We start from the raw sequence: 22,488 nt of genomic DNA, 5'->3' as shown, positions 1-22,488 counted from the left end.
TTAATGAGAAATAATCTCCAAAGTAGGCAAAACTGAGGTTAAGCAATGAGCTGAAGTCAAATGCTAGGAATTTGCAGACTGAAAATCACAGGTAGTCTTTAAAAATTCATATTGCTACAAGAACTGTAGTTGCTCTCTAAATATCAGAGCCTTTGATCTCCTGAACCAAGTATAGCAGGCCTAAATCAGGTTAGGATCTCCTGAATTATTTTGCTTAACCAATCCAAATCTTCCTTTGATTTCAGGTTCTGTATTTTTCCAACATTTACATTCTAAGTACCCATTAAAAGCTGTACATCGTTTCTTGACACTATATTTGGCACCTCTTACAATTTGCTATTAGGTCCTGCAATGGATGGCTCCCTTGAGTCATCAATAGGAGTACATATTTGTGTAGCACAGTTATTAGATAGTCACTTATTCTGACATATTCCACTGTACCTAAGTTCACTTATGCTAAGATATTGAATTTAGTACATATTCTTTCTGCTTTGACAATTTCAGGCTTTCTTTGATTATCTCTTATTTCATATTCCAGTTGCATTTATCCTTGTAGATCATATAACTCCTCTTTCAGTACCGGCTGCAAAAGTGACCAGACTCTTCTATGGCTTTGGTCTGACTGCATCATCCCTGCCAGAACTTCAAAATGATAACATATGTACAGTATGGTCATGTCATGACACAAATTATACTGTTATGTGTTTGTAATGTCTGATGCAAGTTCGTATGTTACGGCATACATTTTGTGACCTGCCTCCTATTCCCCCTCCTAAGAGTGCATACGTGTAAAACTTTTGATCTTCTCCAGTAACTAGGAGGTTGCTACCTGACCTTGAGAGTCTCTGCATCTGGCACCCAAATTTCTGAAAATGATACATAGAGTTTTCTTCTCAGCAATACAAAAGTGGAGTGTCCTTGTCTTTGAAAGATTTGACTTTCTTCTCCATGCATCAGAGATACTTTCTCAATATTTCCTAGTGAGGGATATTAGGGATAATACCTAATACTGTATTAGGGATAATATACCTAATACCTAATACTGTAGCTATTACAGCATCCCCCCAAAAAAAGGGGAGAGAGATTTGCATTAAAACCAGATATGTCAACTGATATGCACAGACCCAAGTTTAAGAATAATTATCTAGCTAGAAATTCAAAACATTTGGATATAGCACGGAATATTGTGAACAAGTGAACACTGTGATACCCCCTGATGGTGCTAACAGAGAAATGATGATAACTCTCCTTTAGATCTTCAACCAGCCTGCTGGAGCTATCAGTAGAAGAGTTATGGACAGTATTCAGATAGCTATCTTATTTTTACTGGAGATACCAGAAGTGTTAATAACAAAAAGAGCTACTGCACTATCTAGCAATTCAGCCTCTTTGATATACTAGTTGTAAGGCAGGGGTCTTCAAACTTGGCCCTTTTATGACTTGTGGCTTCCAGAATTCCTCAGCCAGGAATGCTGCCTGAGGAATTCTGGGAGTTGAAGTCCACAAGTCATAAAAGGGCCAAGTTTGAAGACCCCTGTTTTAAGGGTTTCAATGCCCTCCTCTCAGCCTTCTGTGGTAACAGACTTCTTGCTATTCAATTGTTAGCCCTGGACATGGAAGGCACTGGCACCATGTTCTGAAAATTGTCTGTCTCAATTATAAATCTGCCAAGACTGAAGGCAAGAATCCTGAGACACCTGTCTTGAACTTTTTACCTTTTTTAAGTTGGCAGATTCAGACAGGCAATTTCAAGGCTCTTGCCTCATCTTCCTTTCTTATAATTTTAAGATGGATTTAAATTATTAGCCAATCACACAGAGTTCCCCATCACCCTCACCCCAGCACAATTAAGAAGAGAAGTAGAACTACAGTGCAAAGACCATTTGATAGAAAATAATGTTTTGATTCTTTACATATTTTCCTTGCTATGATTCTAATTCTAAAATATTATTCATGTTTCAAACAGAGAGATGCTCAGCTCAAGCCCCCGATAATATGCTAGTTGAATGCCAATTGGCAGGCAAATTATAGTCAAGATTAAATCTTTGACATAGACATAGAAGGAGGGAAGGCACTTCAAAACTTCAAATGCCTTTAATGATATTGCTCTGAGCAATTTAGAACGGGTGCATTCATACTATGATACTATTCTCCTGATATTAAAGAGAATGTCTTGGTTTTAAAAAATCTGAAAAAGAGTCATTCTAATTTAACTGAATATGAAGTGATTATTACCACGTTCATGATAGGGTCAGGTTTTTACTGCTTTCAATAACTGTGTAAAGCAACAAATGTCAACAGGTGATTTTTTTCCTACTCTAGAGCAGCATTACCCAAACCAATTATCAACATCGGATGTTCTTGCTTTGACAACATATGGAGATGCAGCCATTTTCCTTCTTATATTTTACTCTTAGAATTAGAGTTAGAATTAGATGATACTGGGGGAAAGGAAAAGTAATGTGCACAGGAGTTTAGTTAGACATAGTAACAATATTGTAACTAGTGTGAGAACCAAATAAGAGATGATAAGAAATGGCAGGTTGGAGAACTGGAGGGAAAGCCTGAATTTCAAACTAATTGGAGAATGTGATTTATGACTGTTAATTAGAGGAGGGAATTGTGCTTGATACTATGTGCTCAGGGGAGGGGAATTCAGATTTTGGCTTTGCCTATGTACTCTTTGCTATGCTACTCAAATAAAGATTCTTTAAGGCAGGGCTTTTTTTCTCATAGAACGCTCAGAACGGAGTTCCAGCAGCTTTTTTGGATGGAACCTTGTAGGGTAGGCAAGGCGGGTTTAATTTAATTTAATTTAATTTAATAACATTTATATACCGCCCTTCTCCCTGAGGACTCAGGGCGGTTCACAGGGCAGAATAAAATAGTGAATACAAACATTAAAAAAGATTAAACAAATTGCCCTAGTTAAAAACAATATAAATACAACACTAAAAACCCCCAGAAAAGTTAAAAAACAAAAAATAAAATAACCCCAACACTCCCCCTCAGGCTAGGCCGGCTTGTACAAACAGAAATGTCTTAAGATCGCGACGAAAGGAGCGAAGATCGGGCGCCATCCGGAGCTCAACCGGTAGCTGATTCCACAGCTCCGGAGCGCCCACAGAGAAGGATCTCCCCCTGGGGGCCACCAATCGACATTCTCTGATCGGTGGCACCCTGAGGAGGCCCTCTCTGTGGGAACGCACAGGGCGCAGGGAGCTTGATGCCGGCAGCAGATGTTCCCTGAGGTACTCCGGCCCCATGCCATGGAGTGCTTTAAATACCGTTACCAGTACCTTGAATCTCACCCGGAAGACAACTGGCAACCAATGCAGCTCACGGAGCAGAGGCGTAACGTGGGAGTATCGGGAGACTCCCAACACCACTCTCGCAGCTGCATTCTGTACCAGTTGGAGCTTCCGAGTAGTCCTCAAGGGCAGCCCCATGTAGAGAGCGTTGCAGTAGTCCAGACGAGAGGACACGAGCGCATGAGTGACCGTGCATAAATCGTCCCGGCTAAGATAGGGCCGCAACTGACGCACCAGGCGAACCTGTGCGAAGGCCCCCCTAGTCACGGCTCCTATATGGTCTTCCAAAGTGAGCCGTGAATCTAGGAGGACCCCCAAGTTGCGAGCCCTATCTACGGGGGGTAATAGTTCACCCCCCATAACTAGAGGTGGAATGTCCGAATAAACCCGGGACGAAGGTATGCAAAGCCACTCAGTCTTGTCGGGGTTGAGCTGGAGTCTGTTCCTCCCCATCCAGACCCGAACCGCCTCCAGGCAACGGGACATCACGTTGAGGGCATCACTGGGGTGGTTTGGGGTCGAAAAGAAAAGTTGGGTATCATCAGCGTACTGATGATACCCAACTCCAAAGCCACGAATGATCTCACCCAGCGGCTTCATGTAGATGTTGAACAGGAGAGGCGAGAGGACCGACCCCTGAGGAACTCCACAAATGAGAGACCTCGCGGTCGACCTCTGCCCCCCTGCCAACACCGACTGCGAACGTCCCAAGAGATAGGAGGAGAACCACTGTAAAACTGTGCCTCCCACTCCCAATCCCCTGAGACGCCGCAGCAAGATACCATGGTCGTTGGTATCGAAAGCCGCCGAGAGGTCTAATAGGACTAGGACAGAGGAATGCCCCCTGTCCCGAGCCCTCCAGAGATCATTCACCAGCGCGACCAATGCCGTCTCCGTGCTGTACCCGGGCCTGAAACCCGATTGGTACGGGTCTAGATAATCCGCTTCATCCAGGACCAAAGGGAGCTGATGCGCCACCACACTCTCAACAACCTTCGCAAGAAAGCGAAGGTTGGAGACAGGACGAAAGTTGTTCAATACAGCCGGGTCCAGGACAGGCTTCTTGAGGAGAGGCCTCACCACCGCCTCCTTCAAGACGGCGGGGAAGATACCCTCACTCAAAGAGGCCGATATAACTGCCTGGAACCAGCTGCGTGTCCTCTCCCGGGCTGCATAAACCAGCCAGGAAGGGCACGGGTCCAGTAAACATGTGGTGGTGCTCAGCCTCCCCATGATCCTGTCCACTTCCTCCGGAGTTACAGAATCAAACTCCTCCCAGATGGTATCGACAAGACCACCCGCGTCCTGATCGTCAGACTCTGCCCAGTCAGAGTCCAAACCGGTCCGAATCCGAGCGATTTTGTCCGACAGATGTTGGTTAAACTCCTCGGCACGTCCCTGCAAGGGATCCTCCCTCACCTCCTGATTTAGGAGGGAGCGAGTCACCCTAAACAGGGCGGCCGGGCGATTATCTGCGGACGCAATAAGGGTGGCGAAGTGGTTAGACCTCGCCTCCCTAATTGCAGCGAGATAAGACCTAATATAGGCTCTTAGTCGCAATCGGTCGGGTTCGGATCGGCTGGACCTCCAACCGCTCTCTAGGCCCCGTCTCCGACGCTTCATCTCCCGGAGCTCCGCAGAAAACCATGGAGCCCGACGGGATCTGCACCGGGTCAGGGGCCGCAAGGGTACAACTCGGTCAAGGGCCTCAGTGGCCGTCCTTTCCCAGGCCTCCACTAGGGCCTCGGCCGAGCTGTGAGTGAGGGAGGCAGGTGGGGACCCCAGCGCCGCCTGGAACCTTTGGGGATCCATTAAGCGTCTGGGGCGGTACCATTTGAGTGGTTCCAAACACCCACGGCGGGGGGTGGCAAAACGGAAGACCAGCCGCAGGAGATGATGATCGGTCCATGACAGGGGCATAATAATTGGAGAGCCCCCACCAAGATCATCTAACCACCGTCCAGACAAGAAAACAAGGTCAAGGGTGTGGCCTCCTTCATGAGTCGGTCCCGTAATTACTTGCGTCAGGTCCATGGCCGTCATGGAGGCCATGAACTCCCGAGCTAACTCAGATGATCCTCCCAGCGATGGTAGGTTGAAGTCCCCCAAAACTATAAGTTTCGGGAACTCAACCACCAGCCCCGAGAGGACATCAAGCAGCTCAGGCAGGGCTGCTGCTGCGTGACTAGGCGAAAGGTACACCAGCAGCAAGCCCAACTGCGCACCAGGGCCGCATCTCAAAAAGAGAGACTCACACCCGACTGTCTGGGGAACGGTGGCCTCCCGCGGACACAAGGTCTCCCTCACAACAACTGCCACTCCCCCACCCCTACCCTGAGCCCGAGGCCGGTGCAGCACTCGGAAACCTGGTGGGCAAAGATCAACCAGAGGAACACCGCCCTCTGGGCCCAACCAGGTCTCCGAGATGCAAGCCAGGTCAGCCTGCTCACCCTCGACCAAGTCTCGAACGAGAGGAGCCTTATTAACGACCGACCTGGCATTCAAATACACCAGCCGGAGCTCAGGAGGCTGCACATCCTCACTCCCGGGACCTCGGGGCGGAACCAGAGGGTCGGAGTGCCTCACCGCTTGTAAGCAGCGGAGAGGCCTTCCCTGAGACCGATACGGCCCTCTGTTCCTACACCTGCTGCCATTCCCTATCGTCGTGGGAATGGGCAATCCCACGACTGGCCCTGGAGCCCCAGAAGCAGCCGACCCCCGCTCCTCCCCATCGCGATCAGCCTCAGCACTAGCCTGAACAACGGTAGATGGACTGCCCCCCTCGTCCAAACAACCAAGAAAAGAACCCTCCCTCCTCCCTAACCCCCAAAAAAATTTTGACAGAAAACAAATCAAAGACCTCCTGTTAGGTCTACGTCGGAGGTCCGTAACCGTGCCCGGCCATCTCTCAGGATCCCAATAGATGGGACCTTCCTCGAGATTATACTCGGCTGGAAAGGCGGGCCGCCTCCAGGAGGGGGGAGCACCCCTGAGGGCGAGCAAGTCCGTAGAGGAGTACCTCAAACAAGGCATAAAGCAGTCCAGATATAGGCAGTCCATAATCAATTGATTTAAGGAGGAACCAAACAGAGAGCAAGTAGATGTCCCGAGCCTCCACCCAGCCACTGCCACTCAGCTGGGTGTCACCCCAAGACAGGCCAACCACCGCCCTCTCACGACAGTTGGAAAGCCTATACCAGGGGGGAATAGTCCGAAACATCCATCCTGGGTACAGCATGACCCCTAGAGCTCTCACCTCTAGGGGCAGCAGATGTAAGTTCAGGCCACCCTCTCACTGTGGCCAATACCCAGGGAACTCTGAATCCTTTGGGGCCGATATGTGAATGGCAATAAAGAACAGTCCGAAGGCAGGGATAAGATAATATAATACATCATCAAAGTCTGCAATACTAGGTGGCCAAATCCTCCGCTGCTCTGTCCTTCGAAAAAGTTTATCATGGCCAATCCTGCAGTCATTGGGGTCTTCCAAGTTATCTAATTCTTTTAGGTCCACAAATCCGATGGCACCAACCAGAGTCACAACTGGTGTCACGGGAAACATAGATCTTTCAAGGGACCACTGGGCTCCACTGGGATCCACCGGCATTAACCGGCTAGCCCAGGAACCCTCGAGGCCACCAACAGCAGTAAGAGTACCAGGCCATCCAGAAAGAGCAAAGCAAGCAGAGGAAACAATAAGTTGATTACAGCGTCGCCGCTGAGCCACCAGGGCGACCGCCACCACCGGAGTATTGCTGCAGACGCCACCGCCATTGCTGCCGCCGCCAGGACGCTGATGGAGCCGAGAATAATAAACATTCGATGGAAAGGGAGGCCTAAAGCGGCCCCGGCACAACGCCGCCGCCGCCGCCATCCCCGTCGCCATCCGAGCGAGCCAGGAACGCCGCCGCCGCCACAGCCGAGGGAGACCAGGCCGACCACAGAAGCGGCCCGAACGGCCCGAAACGCCTCCACCGAAGCCGCCAGAGGCAAGGGACCATCCGAAGGCCGGCTCCGCAACCGCCGAGGACACCCAGCAAACGGCCGATGGAAAGGCAGGCCCAAAACGGCCCCGGAGAACGCCGCCGCCGCCGCCGCCGTCCCCGTCGTCCCCGGAACGAACCAGCAACGCCGCCGCCGCCACAGCCGAGGGAGAGCCGCGGAAGACCAATCCGGCCACAGAAGCGGCCCGGAACGGCCCGAAACGCCTCCGCCAAGGCCACCAAGGCCGCCAGCAGCCAGGGACCTCCCGTGAACGCCGGGTCCGCCATCGCCGAGGACGCCGCCGCCGAAGCCGCCGGCCGCCGCAACCACCAGGCTCGCGAAAACGGCCCGAAAAACGCCCGAGGGAGCAGGTAAGCGCCCCCAACATCCAGCTGAAAACGGCAGGGCTGGCAGCTAACGGAGTCCAAAACCTTCCTCCTTCAGCTGCCTAAACTATTGCGCTCACTATCCCCCCAACCCAGAGGGTGTAAACACCCCTGGGGGGCTCCTAGGACACCTATTTTTCCGAGACTTGCAGAGCTCACTCAAACCGATCCGCCCGCACGTCCGCCATTTTATTATATGCAATTGTATGGCATCTGTGAGTTCCGGCACCTTTTTATTTTACAAAAAAAACACTGCTTTAAGGTAAACAATGCCTCGAAGTTCTTTCATCTGAGAGTTTCATCTGTCGGAACCATGACACCAATGGCATCACCAAAAATTATCCTTTTCTTAAACAACTATTGATGGTACAAAAAGCATATTGTTCTTCTGGTCATGCCTAGGGAATCTTCTGCCCAAGAGGCAGGTTTAACCTCACACTTCTCTGTTCTGCCAAGACTGTATAAACAACTTTCCTTCTTGGCTTTGGTTATTGGGCTTAATAATATACAGTTATTATGAAAAGCTATGCTTTCCTTCGCTGTGTGTTTTTTTTTTGGAGTTACAAATTATCCCTGTGCTTTTCTTGCCTTAAAAGATAGTCCCCAAGAAGACAAGGCTACTAGTTCAAATTTTAGAATCTCCAACAGATGGACACTATCTACAGATTATACTAAATTAAATCTTATCCCATCAAAGCTCTTAGGAAAAAATACAGCCTCCTTTTAAAAAGGCAGATATTCAAAACATGTATGTACATACCCAGCATACTGAGCATTCATTCTCCTTTCTTTAACCTTGTAAGCCTGGCCATTAGGGAGAAACCACAAATAAAAAGAATTCTCATCATATCTTAAATCCCTCTGTGCAACTAAGAAGAATGCAGATTCTGCAACTGTTGAACAATTGGCAAGAACTCCTCCTTTAATTCCTTGACCAAATAGATTTACTAGCAATACGGCACAATTGACAGTGCTTTCTCTTTGAAGACTGAAATGAAGGTAATCTGAAGCATGCTGAGCCTCAGCCACTTAGTAGGTCACAGATGACCTAGCACCTCTATTGTCCCTGGAGTAATATAGCAGGTCAAGAGAATGTCTTTGCTATTCTGGTGTGTCCTTGACTGGAACAACAAAACACAGTTGTTGTTGGGAACACATTTAATTCCTTAAATAATGTCAAACAGGTGGGGTGCTTATGTATAGTTTAAACCAACTGATAGCAGTTATCCAAGGTTTCACAGAAGACTATTTCCCCAGTTAGATCTCAAGTTGCCCACTGAGACCCTCTCCCATTCAAAACTGGGTTCAAGAAATGTCGTCAAACTAATTGTTCATCTAGCCCTGTAGTGCAGTCAGGCTGGCACTGGCTCACTTCCACAACAAGCAGAAGTCTGCTAGCTGGGGATGCAGGTATGGACCCAGGATGTCCTAGAACATAGAATATGGAACATAGAATAATAAAGCCGGAAGGGACCTCGGATGCCATCTAGTGCAACCCCCTGCTCGAGCAGAAGACCCTATGCCATTTCAGACAAATGGTGGTCCAATCTCTTTTTGAAAGCCTCCAGCGATGGAGCACCCACAACTTCTCAAGGCAAGCTGTTCCATTAGTTGATTGCTCTCACTGTTAGGAAATTGCTCCATAGTCCTACAGTAGGTTGTTTCTCTCCTTGGTTAGTTTCCAACCATTTTTTATTGTCTTGCCTTTTGGTGCATTGAAAAACAGTTTGAATCCCTCAACTTTATAGGAGCCCCTCACATATTGGAACAATGCTATCCTACAGGCTAACATGCTAGTAGGGAAACAGTGCTGTCCTACATACAAACTATACACTCTGCCATGATCTATAACCTCCCTGAAGAATTGCTCTTGGCTCTATCTACCCAGTTTTGTTTTGTTTGTTAATTTGTTTGTTCCTTGAAGGATTTAGCTCTAAGGAATTAAAGGTAAAGGTAAAGGTAAAGGTTCCCCCGCACATGCGTGCTAGTCGTTTCCGACTCTAGGGGCCGGTGCCCATCTCCGTTTCAAAGCCGAAGAGCCAGCGCTTGTCCGGGGACATCTCCGTGGTCACGTGGCCGGCATGACTAGACACCAAAGGCGCACAGAACGCTGTTACCTTCCCACCGTAGCGGTCCCTATTTTTCTACTTGCATTTTTACGTGCTTTCGAACTGCTAGGTTGGCAGAAGCTGGGACGAGTAACAGGCGCTCACTCTGTTACGTGGCAGAAAGATGTTGCGGGAGCGTTCTGTTGTGGCGCGGTCCCTATGGCTTGTGCTGGCTGTCGATTAAACTGTTGTTCATTCCTGGCAGTTACGGGAACATTGACAATAGGCACAGCTGCGTTGTGATGTTGAGGAGCAGGCCTTTGCAGGCTCAGGGTCCCTATGACGTTCGTAGGAAGTGGATAAGATGGCCCTGCAATGTAGTGTTGAGGAGGTGTCGGCTGATGCAGATTTAGGGTTTGTGTACTGGTGGTGGGAAGCACAGCTGATGCACCTGTGTACATACAGTACTATATAACTCTGTCCCATTAAAATGAAAGCCATAGAACCAGAGAAGAAAATTCAAAGGCCACCTTATCCAATCATCTTGACAATGCAGGAATCAACTGATACAGAAGTTCTGGCAGACAGCCATCCTGGGGTTTTTCATATGGGGAAGTCCATCTTTTGAGACAGTTTGTTACATTGCCAAACTGCCTATATTGCTCAGTCATTCTATCCAATGATTCGGCAAAATCCCTCTTTTTGTCATTTGAGTTCACTTGCTCAGATCCTTTTTTCTAAAATAATAGCAATCTGCTCCTTTAATTGTGTGACCAACTTTCAAATATTTGAACATAAGTTATCTCTCCCATCGTAATAACGTTTTTCCCAGGCTAAATATGCTTCAGTCTTCCCTCACTGTTTTTGCATTTTATGTCTGGGCATATTCCAGTTTGTTCGCATTCCTTTAAAAATATGGTATCCAGTTTAATTAACAACATAAAGACATCCACAACATACCTGCACAACTGGTGTCCTATTAAGTTACAGAAGAGCCAACAAGCTATGCATCTGTAATCTGTTAGGAATAGAATAGAACATAACAGAACAGAAGCTGAAGGGACCTTGGAGGTCTTCTAGTCCAGTCCCCTGCTCAAGCAGGAGAACCTATATCATCTCAGACAGGTAATTGTCTAGTCTCTTCTTAAAAATCTCCAGTGATGGAGCATCCACGATTTCTGGAGGCAAGCTCTTTCACTGGTTAATTGTCCTCACTGTCAGGAAGTTTCTCCTTAATTCCAGGTTGCTTCTCTTTTTGATCAGTTTCCAACCATTGTTTCTCATCCTTCCCTCTGTGTTCTGGTGAACATGACCCCCTCTTCCTTGTGGCAGCCATCAGATACTGAAATACTGCTATCATGTCTTCCCTATTTCTTCTTTTCTTTAGACTAGCCAAACCCAAGTTCCGTAGCCGTTCTTCATATGTTTTAGTCTCCAGGCCTTTGATCATCTTATCATGTTCTTTTCTGAATTTTTTCCAAACTGTCAACATCTTTTTTGTGATACGGTGACCAAAATTGGCTGCAGTATTCCAGGTGTGGTATTACTCAGTGGTGGGATTCAGCCAGTTCACACCAGTTCAGCAGAACCAGTAGCTAATTTTTTGTTGCCAGGCCCAGAACAGACCTCTGGAAGCAGCATTCACACAGAGAACTGGTTGTTTACATATTTGAATCCCACCACTGGTCTTACTAAGGTTTTATAAAGCGGTACTAATACTTCACGTGATCTTGATTCTATGCCTCTGTTTATACACCCAGGACTGTATTAGCATTTTTGGTTGCTGCTGCACATTGCTGGCTCATAGTCAAGTAATCATCCACTAGGACTCCAAGGTCCCTCTCACACTTACTGTTTTTAAGCCAGGTCTCACCCAATCTGTACTTATACTTTTGATTTGTCCTGCCTAAATGTAAAACTTTGCTTATCTCCACATTGAAGCTCATTTTGTTGGGATAGGGCCCATTGTTCAAGTTTGTCAAGATCTTTTTGGATCCTGAGTTTGTCTTCTGGGGTGTTGGCTACTCCTGTCAGTTTGGTGTCATCTATAAATTTAATGAGCTTCCCCTTCAATTCCCTCTTCTAAGGGATATTGAAGAGTACTGGGCCTAATCTGGAACCTTGTGGCACCCCACTGCTTACTTCTCTCCATGTGGATGTAGTGCCATTGAGGACTACTCATTGAGTACGGTTTGTCAGCCAGCTACAGATCCATCTGGTGGTGATGTTGTCTATTCCACCTTTTTCTAGCTTACCAAGAAGTAGGTTGTGGTCTACTTTATCAAATGCCTTGCTGAAGTCTAAATATACTAAGTCCATAGCATTTTGCTGGTCTACTAATTTAGTCACTTTATCGAAAAATGAAGGAGATTGACAGTTCCCTTTTTTATATATATTTGAGCACTTAGCAAAACCAGGAAGCTTCTTCATATATCCAAAAATCTCTTGTGGTTTGGATGATTCTACCTTTTGGGGATTATGGAAGCTGAAGAATGGGCTATACTATAAGTTCTTAAACTAAGGAAACGAAATGTTCAAGAAATTATTTTCTTAAATAACCATATTGTGAAATCTTAGTGAAATCTTAATTATATGCACAATGGGAAAATTGCTAAATTGGGGGAGGGGGCCATTAGTGGAATATGGATTTTCAGAGACTTCCACTAATAAGATCTCAGGTTTAATCTTTGGTCACTCAGTTTCTTTCTTTCTAACCTGCTTTAGTGTTAGATCACTGAAAAGGCCAATGAAGGGATGTCTTCTAGGTCAGGGGTCCCCAACCTATGGTCTACGTCCCGGGAGTGGGCTGCAGACTCTTGGCCAGTGGGCCGTGGAAATGGTTGGCCAGTGTACACATGCATGGGTGTGCATTCCCCCCCCACTTGCACTAGCGCCTGCGGTCCCGTTTGCACATGCACACAGGCACGAACGGGGATGCTAGCGCGGGGCAGTGTCTGCAGCTTGTTTGCGCATGTGCCGCTAGACCAGGAGGTTTGCACTGCCTGTTTGCACATGCGCACAGTGCCAGTGCATGCTGCATGCACAAACGGGCTGCCAGTGCTGTGCCAGTGTGCGTTGCCCCGTGCGCATGCACGTATGCGCACGGACCAATTTTGAAGCTGCTCTCCTTCCCTCTGGTCCGCGAGACTGGAAAGGTTTGTAAACCTCTGTTCTAGGTGGTTTAATTGAAGAGTAAGACGCTAGGGAGGCTGTAGACTTCTGAAAAATTTATTGTACAAAATCAGGATATTTACATAATCCTTGATCACTTCATAACTAAATTAATGCAGAAACACTACTCTCTACACAGAACATTCTGAAATTCTTTTGTTTAAAAAACAAATTTTAAGTAGGTCTTCTATACTCACCTCTGTGAGATTATGCCTGTTTGGCATGGCTTCAACTCTTTTCAAAACCACTATTCATCTCCAGTCAAGCTAATGTTTTTAATACTAACACACAATTCTGCATCTAATAAGCATACATGTGCCCTACTCGGAACACAAGGAGCTAATTGAATTCTCCCAGTGCCCCCTGTTGAATAAAAGTGGATATTGATATCATCCACGATTTATCCACTTCTAAACTGAAGTTAAGCTATTAAGGAAATAAGCCACAGTTTACAGGAAAAGGTCAAAAGGCTAAAAATAAATATTAAGAGTAATATGGGACAGTAATTATATCTAAATAGTACAGTAATAGAGAGGTTACATCTGAGTCTAAGAATGTGTGACACTTAAAGCCACCTCCTTCATTCCCTTCTCCCGCATCCCAAGAAGCTCAGAGACATGTAAAACTATGCTGGCCAGTTCTACGGGCAGAAATATGCCCTCTGGCTGCCAAAAAGGTATTCTTTATAAACCTAAAAATCAAGATTTGGGAAAAGAAATCCTTAAAAATTTGAACACATTTAGAAATGTAGTACGAGTTTCAGATTAAACTCTAAAAACAAGCAAATTTCTGCCAACTGGGATCTGGTTTTCTCCCCACCCCCAGGTTCTTCTCACCTTTCTAAACTCTGAAGTGCTTTCTGATGCAAGTCATCTTGTGTGCTTTTCAGGGTAGCTGCAAAACAATAAAAAATTAATACATCAGAGTAAGCATTATTTCAAACAGTTCTTTACTCTTAAAAAGTTATACAGACAGTCTGAAATGGGTCTTCAAACAGCGTTTCCTTAAGAATGTTATGTTTTATTTTAAGACTTTTTCCTTCAAGAATCTTGCTGAAAAAAAATATTCCCTGTCTTATTTCCAGTTATTTAGAAACTGATCTCTCCAATGGTACCAGATACCGTTATTCACTTTTTTATTATAAAGACTATCCAGGTGGTATCAGGACAAAAATAAAATATCAGGGTTGAGTTAGGGAATATCTCCTTTCTGTGTGACCGTTCTGCATTTAGGATCTTAAAATGTCCTCTCTATCATTTTCCCCCACACAAATTTGATATGGTTCGTCTCAAAAGTGTAGGTGGCTCCAAAATCAAGCCAATTTCATGCCCCAAGAGAAGACTATAATCTAGATCTCCCCAGTCCTAGTGAAAGAATCAATCCATTAAACATGAATAACAGCACTTCTTCTCAATCCTATTCCGTAACCTCAGGCAGATCTTTTTCAAATGGTCTTTCTCATGTGAGCAAAACGCAGAGTCTTCCCTTCCATAGCATCTTCTCTGTGAAATCGCCTTCTGATAAAAGTCACAATGGTAGTCATGTGATGATAAAACAGAAAACCATTGCCCAAACAGAAAACAAATCCAATTTTTTTGTCTTTTTATTTTGCCATATCAGGAGATCATATCCTTTCTTTTCTAGTACTAGGGGCAGGTAGTTATTAGTATTGGTGGTTTTATGATTTTGAAGCTTAATTTTTAGTGATTTCATTGTAACAAACTGACTTCTGGGTGACATTTTCTTCAAAGCATGTGGATAAATGACTCTCCTATTAAATTGTTCTAAGAATTCCTTTGTAGTTCTGTTAAATTACTTTACCTATTATTCCAAGTTTTTAGGGCTTAATAAAATGTTAAGTTGATTGCACTTAGTGTGCTTAATTATTATTGCTTGAACTACGGTGAACAGGTTAACACACGTTGTTAGCTGGACACAGAATTGTCTCCCTCAAACATTTACCTCACTTTATCTAATGTGTCAACCATTTTCCAGAGACAGATTTCAAAAGATGATGTTGAATCCAGCACTTCTGCATGATCATCTGTGCAAAGCTCTTGGAAGGCTGCCTGAAAATGAAAGCTGAGGGACTGCACCTGCTGTCCCCTTGATATAGAAGACGTGTCAAGAGTCTGCTTCTTGAGAAAGAAGGGACAAAACTTTGCCAAAGGGTCAAAGAGTACAAATGTCCTCTGGGGATGATAAACTCTTTTGGGATAGACTTTGGCTCCTGGCCAGAGCATAAATAAGCAATGACAGAGGTTGGCTGAATGGCATCTTCACCCATTCTTCTGCTCTCCTGAAGCTCCAGCTAAATCAGCTCAGGTTTCACATGGTATCATCCCAACCTTTTGCTTCCCCACATAGGAAGCAAAAATAAATTAAGTGCAATATACTCCAAACATAATGACAGCTGTCATAGGCCGCTTTTACGCATGCGCGTTGCGACCCGAACTGTCAAATCCGCGGCTAGCCCCAGCGGCAGCCGCGAGCTGTCAGAATTGGCGCATGCGCAGTAACGTCGGCTAGCTGTCAAAACGCCGGCCGCCCGCCAAAACCAGCTGACGGGATTCCCTCCCCAACTAAACGTGTTGCGCTGTCACTAGGGAGATTCTGCACAGACAGCTGACCGATTGGCCCCCTGTACTGGCGGGAAAAATACAACCAGCTGATTTGCTGCCCCGTTTGGCAGCTGCCTATATAAGGCATGTTTCTCCTTGTTCTGTTGTCCGGGCTGACTAAATAAACTAGTTAACGAAGACGCGCCTCCCTCGTCCTTCCTGCCGCTAAACCACCTGGCGACGAGGATGGGATCCCGGTAGTAGCTGAAGTCACGGCCCTGGAAGTCGCTGTCCGGTCAAACGCTGAAGTCACTAGCTAAGTCACCGACCGGACAAGCTAACCATCCAGGCGCCCTAAGTACCGCGGACCCAGCATGGCAAACCTAGGACACGTGAGGGAGTTCGACGTCCGGCACCCCGAAGGATGGGAGTCGCATTGGGGCCAGGTTGAGGGGTACCTCCTCGTAAACAAAATCATGGAGGACCGCCACAAGGCCGCCGCGCTCCTGTGCCTCAGCGGGCCGGCAGTTTATGACATCGCTGTCGGCCTCTGCAGCCCGGACCCAGTCGCCACTATACCGTATGCCGAGCTCACTGACCGCCTCAGCAAACATTTCATGCCAAGGCGGTCGGAGCTGTATTGGCGACTCTACTTCGCCCGACGGAAGCAGCAACCAGGTGAAACCTCCACCGCTTTCATCGCGGCCGTCAGACACGCCGCCCGCAAGTGCCATTTCCCCGACCTGGAGGACCGAATTCGCGATCAGGTCATCGCCGGTCTCCAAAATGTGCGTCTGCAGAGGAAGCTTGTGGCGAGGCCCACAATGGACCTCGCAGAGCTCACTCTAGAAATAATGGCGTACGAGGACAGCCATCGCGACGAGACAGAGGCGTTCGGAGAAAACTCGGGCACCACCGTCCATCAAGCCCAGGAGCTTGACCAAGGACCCTCGGAGCCTAACTCCGGGGTCGATGCAATCCTCTCCCGTTTCAACCGGATGGTCGCCGGCCGGGAGAGGACCCGCAACCAAGACCGACAGACAGCCCCCAACGCGAAGAAAACGCCGACCAATGCCAGGGAGAAGTGTGCAAGCTGCGGCGGAAACCATGCCAGAGCTACCTGCAGGTTTAGGAACGCGAAGTGCCACGGCTGTGGCAAGACCGGACACATCCGATCAGCTTGTCGCAGCCTAAACCGGGAGACCCTCCACGACCTTGATGAGATCCCCGCAGGTAGGACCGCCCCTCCCCGCCCTCCCACGGGGGTTGTAGGGTCCGTATGCTCCCTAACGAAAGCTCCCGCTAACAACATCCCCAGAGCCAAAGTAAAAGCGTGGGTCAAAATTCAGGGAATCCCCTGTGAAATGGAGGTTGACTCAGGATCCTCCGTTTCCATCCTGTCAGGGGACACACTCCAGAGAATAGCCAACAGAACGAGTCACCGCATCCCCATTCAACCCTCCAGGGTCTTGCTGGCAGATTTTCAAGGGGCACAGATAGATTTAAAGGGACAGGCCATTCTGAAGGTCGAATTTAAAAAATTCTCAGGCCACTTAACAGCCCAAATAACAAAACAACCAAGAACTAGCTTAATCGGGTTAGATTGGTTTGAGGCACTAGGCATTCGCCTCGAAGGGACAAACCGCATCCACACCAACTCTTTAGAAAATATCTGCAAAAAATTTGCGGATGTGTTTGACGGCTCACTGGGCAAATACAACGGCCCCCCCATCGACCACAAGTTCAAACCGGAGGTCGGACCAATTAGAATTAAAGCCAGGAAAGTTCCCTTCGCCCTAAAACCAAAAATAGACAGGGAATTAGACCGCTTGCTCAAATTAGGAGTCCTAGAACCCACTGACAGCGGAACTTGGGAAACCCCCATCGTGACACCTGTCAAACCCAACGGGGAAGTGAGAATCTGCGCGGACTATAAAGCGACCCTCAACCGCGCACTCAATCCCCATGCATACCCAGTCCCATCAGTAAGAGATGTTCTTTCGGAAATAGGGTCCGGCTCCATTTTTGCCAAATTAGACTTGGCACATGCTTTCCTGCAACTCCCTGTAACCAGGGAAACCGCAGAAGCTCAAACCATAGTGACGCACAGAGGGGCGTTCAAAGTGAACTGCCTCCAATTTGGCATCTCCGTGGCACCTGGAATATTCCAGGAAGTCATGGAACGAACTCTCAAAGGCATCCCTGGAGTCTGCCCGTACTTTGATGACGTTCTCATCGCGGGCGACTCCACCCACTCACTAGCAACCAGGCTGCACGAAGTCCTCACAAGGTTCCGTGCAGCTGGATTAAAATTAAAACGCGAGAAGTGCTCAATTGGAGTACCCTCCGCAGACTTCCTGGGGTACAGAATAGACGGCAAAGGCATTCACCCCACCAATGCAAAAATACAAGCAATACAAGCCGCACCCCCCCCCCCCAAAATAAAACGGAGCTCCAGGCATTCCTAGGGCTCCTAAACTTTTACCACTCATTTTTGCCCGGAAAAGCCACAATAGCGGAACCACTCCATAGACTCCTGGACAAAGGAGCCCCCTGGCAGTGGACCCCACTTCATAACGACAGTTTCAAACAGTTAAAACAATTACTCTCTAGCGATACAACCATATTGCATTACAACGAAACCAAACCACTATGCATCGCCTGCGATGCTTCGCCTTATGGCATCGGGGCTGTCCTCAGCCACTCCCTTAACGATGGCACGCAAGCCCCAATCGCATACTACTCTAGGACACTTTCCAAAACCGAGCGCAACTATGCGCAAATAGATAAGGAAGCCCTGGCTATAGTAGCTGGAATTAAGAAATTCCATGACTACCTCTATGGCAGACCTTTTACAATCTATACAGATCACAAACCTCTCCTGGGCATATTCACATGGGACCGCCAAACCCCGCAAATTCTATCCCCGCGAATGCTTCGGTGGACCACATTCCTATCTGCTTACTCTTATCAACTAATCTACAAGCCTGGGAAGGAAATGCCCCATGCTGACGGCCTCAGCAGGCTCCCATTACCTCAAATAGACCCAGACCCAGCCCCAGCCGGCCAGGTCCTGGCCATACAAGAACTCGCAGAATGCCCAGTAACAGCAAAAGACATCGCACACGCCACAAGCAGGGATCCCACCCTCAGCAGGGTACTCTCATGGGTCACGTCAGGATGGCAATCATCCTGCCCCTGCCCCCTCATCCAACCATATTTTTCAAAACGACACGAGCTTTCCACACACTTAGGCTGCATCCTCTGGGGATGCAGAGTAATAGTCCCATCATGCCACAGGGCCAGGGTTCTCCAAACACTACATGAAGGTCACCCTGGCATTTCAAGAATGAAGGCCCTGGCACGCAGTTATGTCTGGTGGCCATCCTTAGACAAGGACATCGAGCAGCATGTAGCCGGCTGCTATCTCTGCCAGCAAACCAGACCCGCCCCTCCACACGCCCCAGTTCACAAATGGGAAATCACTTCCAATCCTTGGTCCCGCATCCACCTCGATTATGCAGGACCATTCCAGGGACAAACCTTTTTAATCATTGTAGATAGTTACTCTAAATGGCTGGAGGTTCTCCCGGTTTCAAGCAACACCTCAGAGGCCACCATTCAAGCATTAAGGGGAGTCTTTGCAACCCATGGTCTTCCAGATGTCATAATTACTGACAACGGACCTCAATTTACCTCCCGTGACTTCCAGATCTTCACGAGGAGGAACTGTATTAGACACGCAACATCGGCCCCGTTCCACCCGTCCAGTAATGGCCACGCAGAGGTCATGGTGAAGACCACCAAGGACTCTCTGCGCAGAATGATCGTCGGAAACTGGCACCGTCGACTCGCCCGCTTCCTCCTCGCACACACCACCCCCGTGTCCACCACCGGGAAATCCCCGGCAGAACTAAGATGGGGTCGCCGGCTGGTTACTCGACTTGACAGACTGCACCCAGACAGGCCAGCAGCCGAAAAAACCAACAATCGGCCACACAAAACATTCACTCAGGGGCAGAACGTCTGGGCCCGAAGTTATGGGGGAAGGGATAAATGGACCCAGGGGGTGGTTCTCGATCAAACTGGCCCCCTGTCATACACCATTAACGTGGGCGGGGGACTCACACTTAGGAGACATGCAGACCAGCTTCGCCCCCGGTCACCCCCCAACACCACCACACCAGAAGCGGCGACAGAAAATTCCGAACCCCCCAGCACCATCTACCCGGAAGATATCCCTTGTCATACAGACCCACCGGCCATCCCCCCCGAGGAAGCCCCCGCAACCTTAGAAGAGCCTGCACCTCGCAGATCCACGCGACAGAAGAGGCCACCAGCATACTTGACGGATTTCGAATGGGCCGGAAGTTCGCCAACCAGTTCCAACACCAGTTAAAAGTTGCTCCAAGTTTTGAGTTCAGTTCAAGGGGGGGGGGAAAGGGGTGCAATATACTCCAAACATAATGACAGCTGTCATAGGCCGCTTTTACGCGGCCGCACTGACAGCTGTCAAATAGGGCAACGCACGCGCAGTCGCTCCTGCGGCCTACTAGTACACGCGGCCGTTTGACAGCTGTCAAACGCCACGCATGCGCGTTGCGACCCGAACTGTCAAAACCGCGGCTAGCCCCAGCGGCAGCCGCGAGCTGTCAGAATTGGCGCATGCGCAGTAACGTCGGCTAGCTGTCAAAACGCCGGCCGCCCGCCAAAACCAGCTGACGGGATTCCCTCCCCAACTAAATGTGTTGCGCTGTCACTAGGGAGATTCTGCACAGACAGCTGACCGATTGGCCCCCTGTACTGGCGGGAAAAATACAACCAGCTGATTTGCTGCCCCGTTTGGCAGCTGCCTATATAAGGCATGTTTCTCCTTGTTCTGTTGTCCGGGCTGACTAAATAAACTAGTTAACGAAGACGCGCCTCCCTCGTCCTTCCTGCCGCTAAACCATTAAGGAAGTTAGAACTAAAGCTGCAAGTGCGATTATGTCAGTGATATCAAGTAGGACAAAAGAGAATTACAGATGTCTTTCTGTAGACAGTTGGGCAATGTGGGAGATGAAGAAGCAATCAAGAAGGAAGAAAAGAGTAAAGCTGGATTGCAAATGTTTCTTGGCACCTTATGTCAAATTAAATTTCAGTGGGTTATTTTTTTAGATACTAGAGATTATCCATAATTGTGTTAAGTGTCTTCTTTTCCTCTGGCTTTGTAACTTAATTTGCAGGAGTTAGCCAAAGGCTCTTTACTTATTTCTGTCTTCAAGCTAAGATAAATTTCATCTATTATCTAAAACAGGGGTCCCCAACCTGTGGGCCGCAGCCCAGTATCAGTCCATGACCTGTTGGCCACTGGGCCACGGGAATGGCTGGTGAGTGCATGCACATATGCATGCACCCTTACTCGCGCTAGTGCTGTGGTGTGGGTGCTAGTGGTCACATTTGCACATGTTCGGGCATCATGCAGGCACTAGTGCCCTTTTGCGCATGTGTGCAGGTGCTAGCACCCCATTTGCACATGCACATGGGCGCTAGCACCCTGTTTGCGCATGGGCACTAGTGCCACCACCAGTGCCGCCTGCTTACGCATGTGCGTGTACATTTCCCTGCTCCTCCCTTTCCCTCCGGGCCACCAACCTGGAAAGATTGGGGGGCTCTGATCTAAAAGATTTCAACCCTTGAGCTATTAAAGCTCAGGAATTATGTCTATAAATACAAATATCCCTATATTTGTCTATCAACCAGGTCCAGAATGAATGCAACATTAGCACTACAAAATTGTGACCAAATATAGGACCACAATGCTCCTATATTTTCCTATTCCTCTTTCCCTATGGCTGATAGAAAATAATGTGGCTACTGTTCATTTTGATTACAGAGGATTCATAGATACTCCTTAATTCTGTTTCAAAATACAGGTTTACTCTTTTGATCATGGCCCTGTCCTCACTCACTGCTCAGTTACATAATGGTCCTTGTAGACAGCCCTTAGGAACGCACCTTATGGCTGTTATTGAAATAAGAACTCCTGGGCAGAAGTAGGTCATCTTATATCATTCATTTAATATGTATATCACAAGATAAATCTGCATTCCATCAGTAAATTATTTTAGCTTTAGAGAGGATAATAATAAAATAACAATCAAATCAAATTATATTCATGTTTTCAACAAGCCTTAGGCTATATCTCTTGAGCAGAGTTTTTTGTTGAAATTTCACTTCACGCATATTTATTGCTGCACATAAAAGAAGCTAAGTCCTATTTTAGTTCTCTGGAATTTGTAATCATAACACACGTGATAGAAAACATATTTAAAACAGAGTCCATAAAATAATGGAAAGTACTCTACTAATGCAAGCCGGGATTTTCAGCTTAAGTTTATATTGCACAGGGCTCCATAACTCTAGTGTGTAAAATTTAAAATTGTGCACAATATTCATGTTTTTTTTCCAAAAATAATCTTTTTTGCTGTTGTTAGTAAGCATTACAGGTCTCATAGGCTTTAATATTCAAAGAGTTGCCACCATTATGTTTCCCAATTTGGTATCCTCAAGACTCAAACCAGTGGTTTCAAAGAATAAGCAAAGGTGTTTTAATTAAATACTAGGAAGAGCTTCCTGATGGTAGATGCTATTTAGATAACAATGGAACCTTCTTCACTTCTAATTTTGAAGCAACTGGGTAGCCATCATTGATACTATAGAATCTGTTGCATTTGAAAAGTGATGGATTATATAACTGCTAATCTTTCCAATTCTATATCCTTCAATGTGAGATTATTACGGGATCATTTGTACTGTATAACAACAAGGATGGCTCCCACAGTTATCTGCGCAATACTGGTGAGCAATGTCTATGGAGATTCTCAATCATCCAGTTCATGGGTGCTTTCCAAAAGGCAACTGGACTTTGCTTTTCCTGAAGACATTTTGCTTCTCATCCGTGAAGCTTCTTCAGTTCTGAAGAAGTTTCTTGGTTGAGAAGTGAAACATCTTCAAGGAAAAAAACAAAGAAAATCTAGTTGCCTTT

The 22,488-nt window shown here is 47.2% G+C and overlaps 1 protein-coding gene across 3 annotated transcripts in view; it reads right to left on the bottom strand.

The window, feature by feature from the left end:
• The window catches only part of TTC7A (tetratricopeptide repeat domain 7A), a 189,835-nt gene that overhangs the window by 87,806 nt on the left and 79,541 nt on the right, over positions 1 to 22,488 (bottom strand). For all 3 annotated transcript variants that reach the window (XM_083370776.1, XM_083370778.1, XM_083370777.1), the window contains exon 13: positions 13,737 to 13,794. In XM_083370776.1, coding sequence (XP_083226902.1) covers positions 13,737 to 13,794 — 58 coding nt within the window. The remainder of the gene's footprint in view (positions 1 to 13,736; positions 13,795 to 22,488) is intronic.

The sequence above is a fragment of the Vipera ursinii genome (assembly GCF_947247035.1).
Source record: "Vipera ursinii genome assembly, chromosome: 1".
Taxonomy (NCBI): domain Eukaryota; kingdom Metazoa; phylum Chordata; class Lepidosauria; order Squamata; family Viperidae; genus Vipera; species Vipera ursinii.
This window is presented reverse-complemented; position numbering and strand designations above follow the sequence as displayed.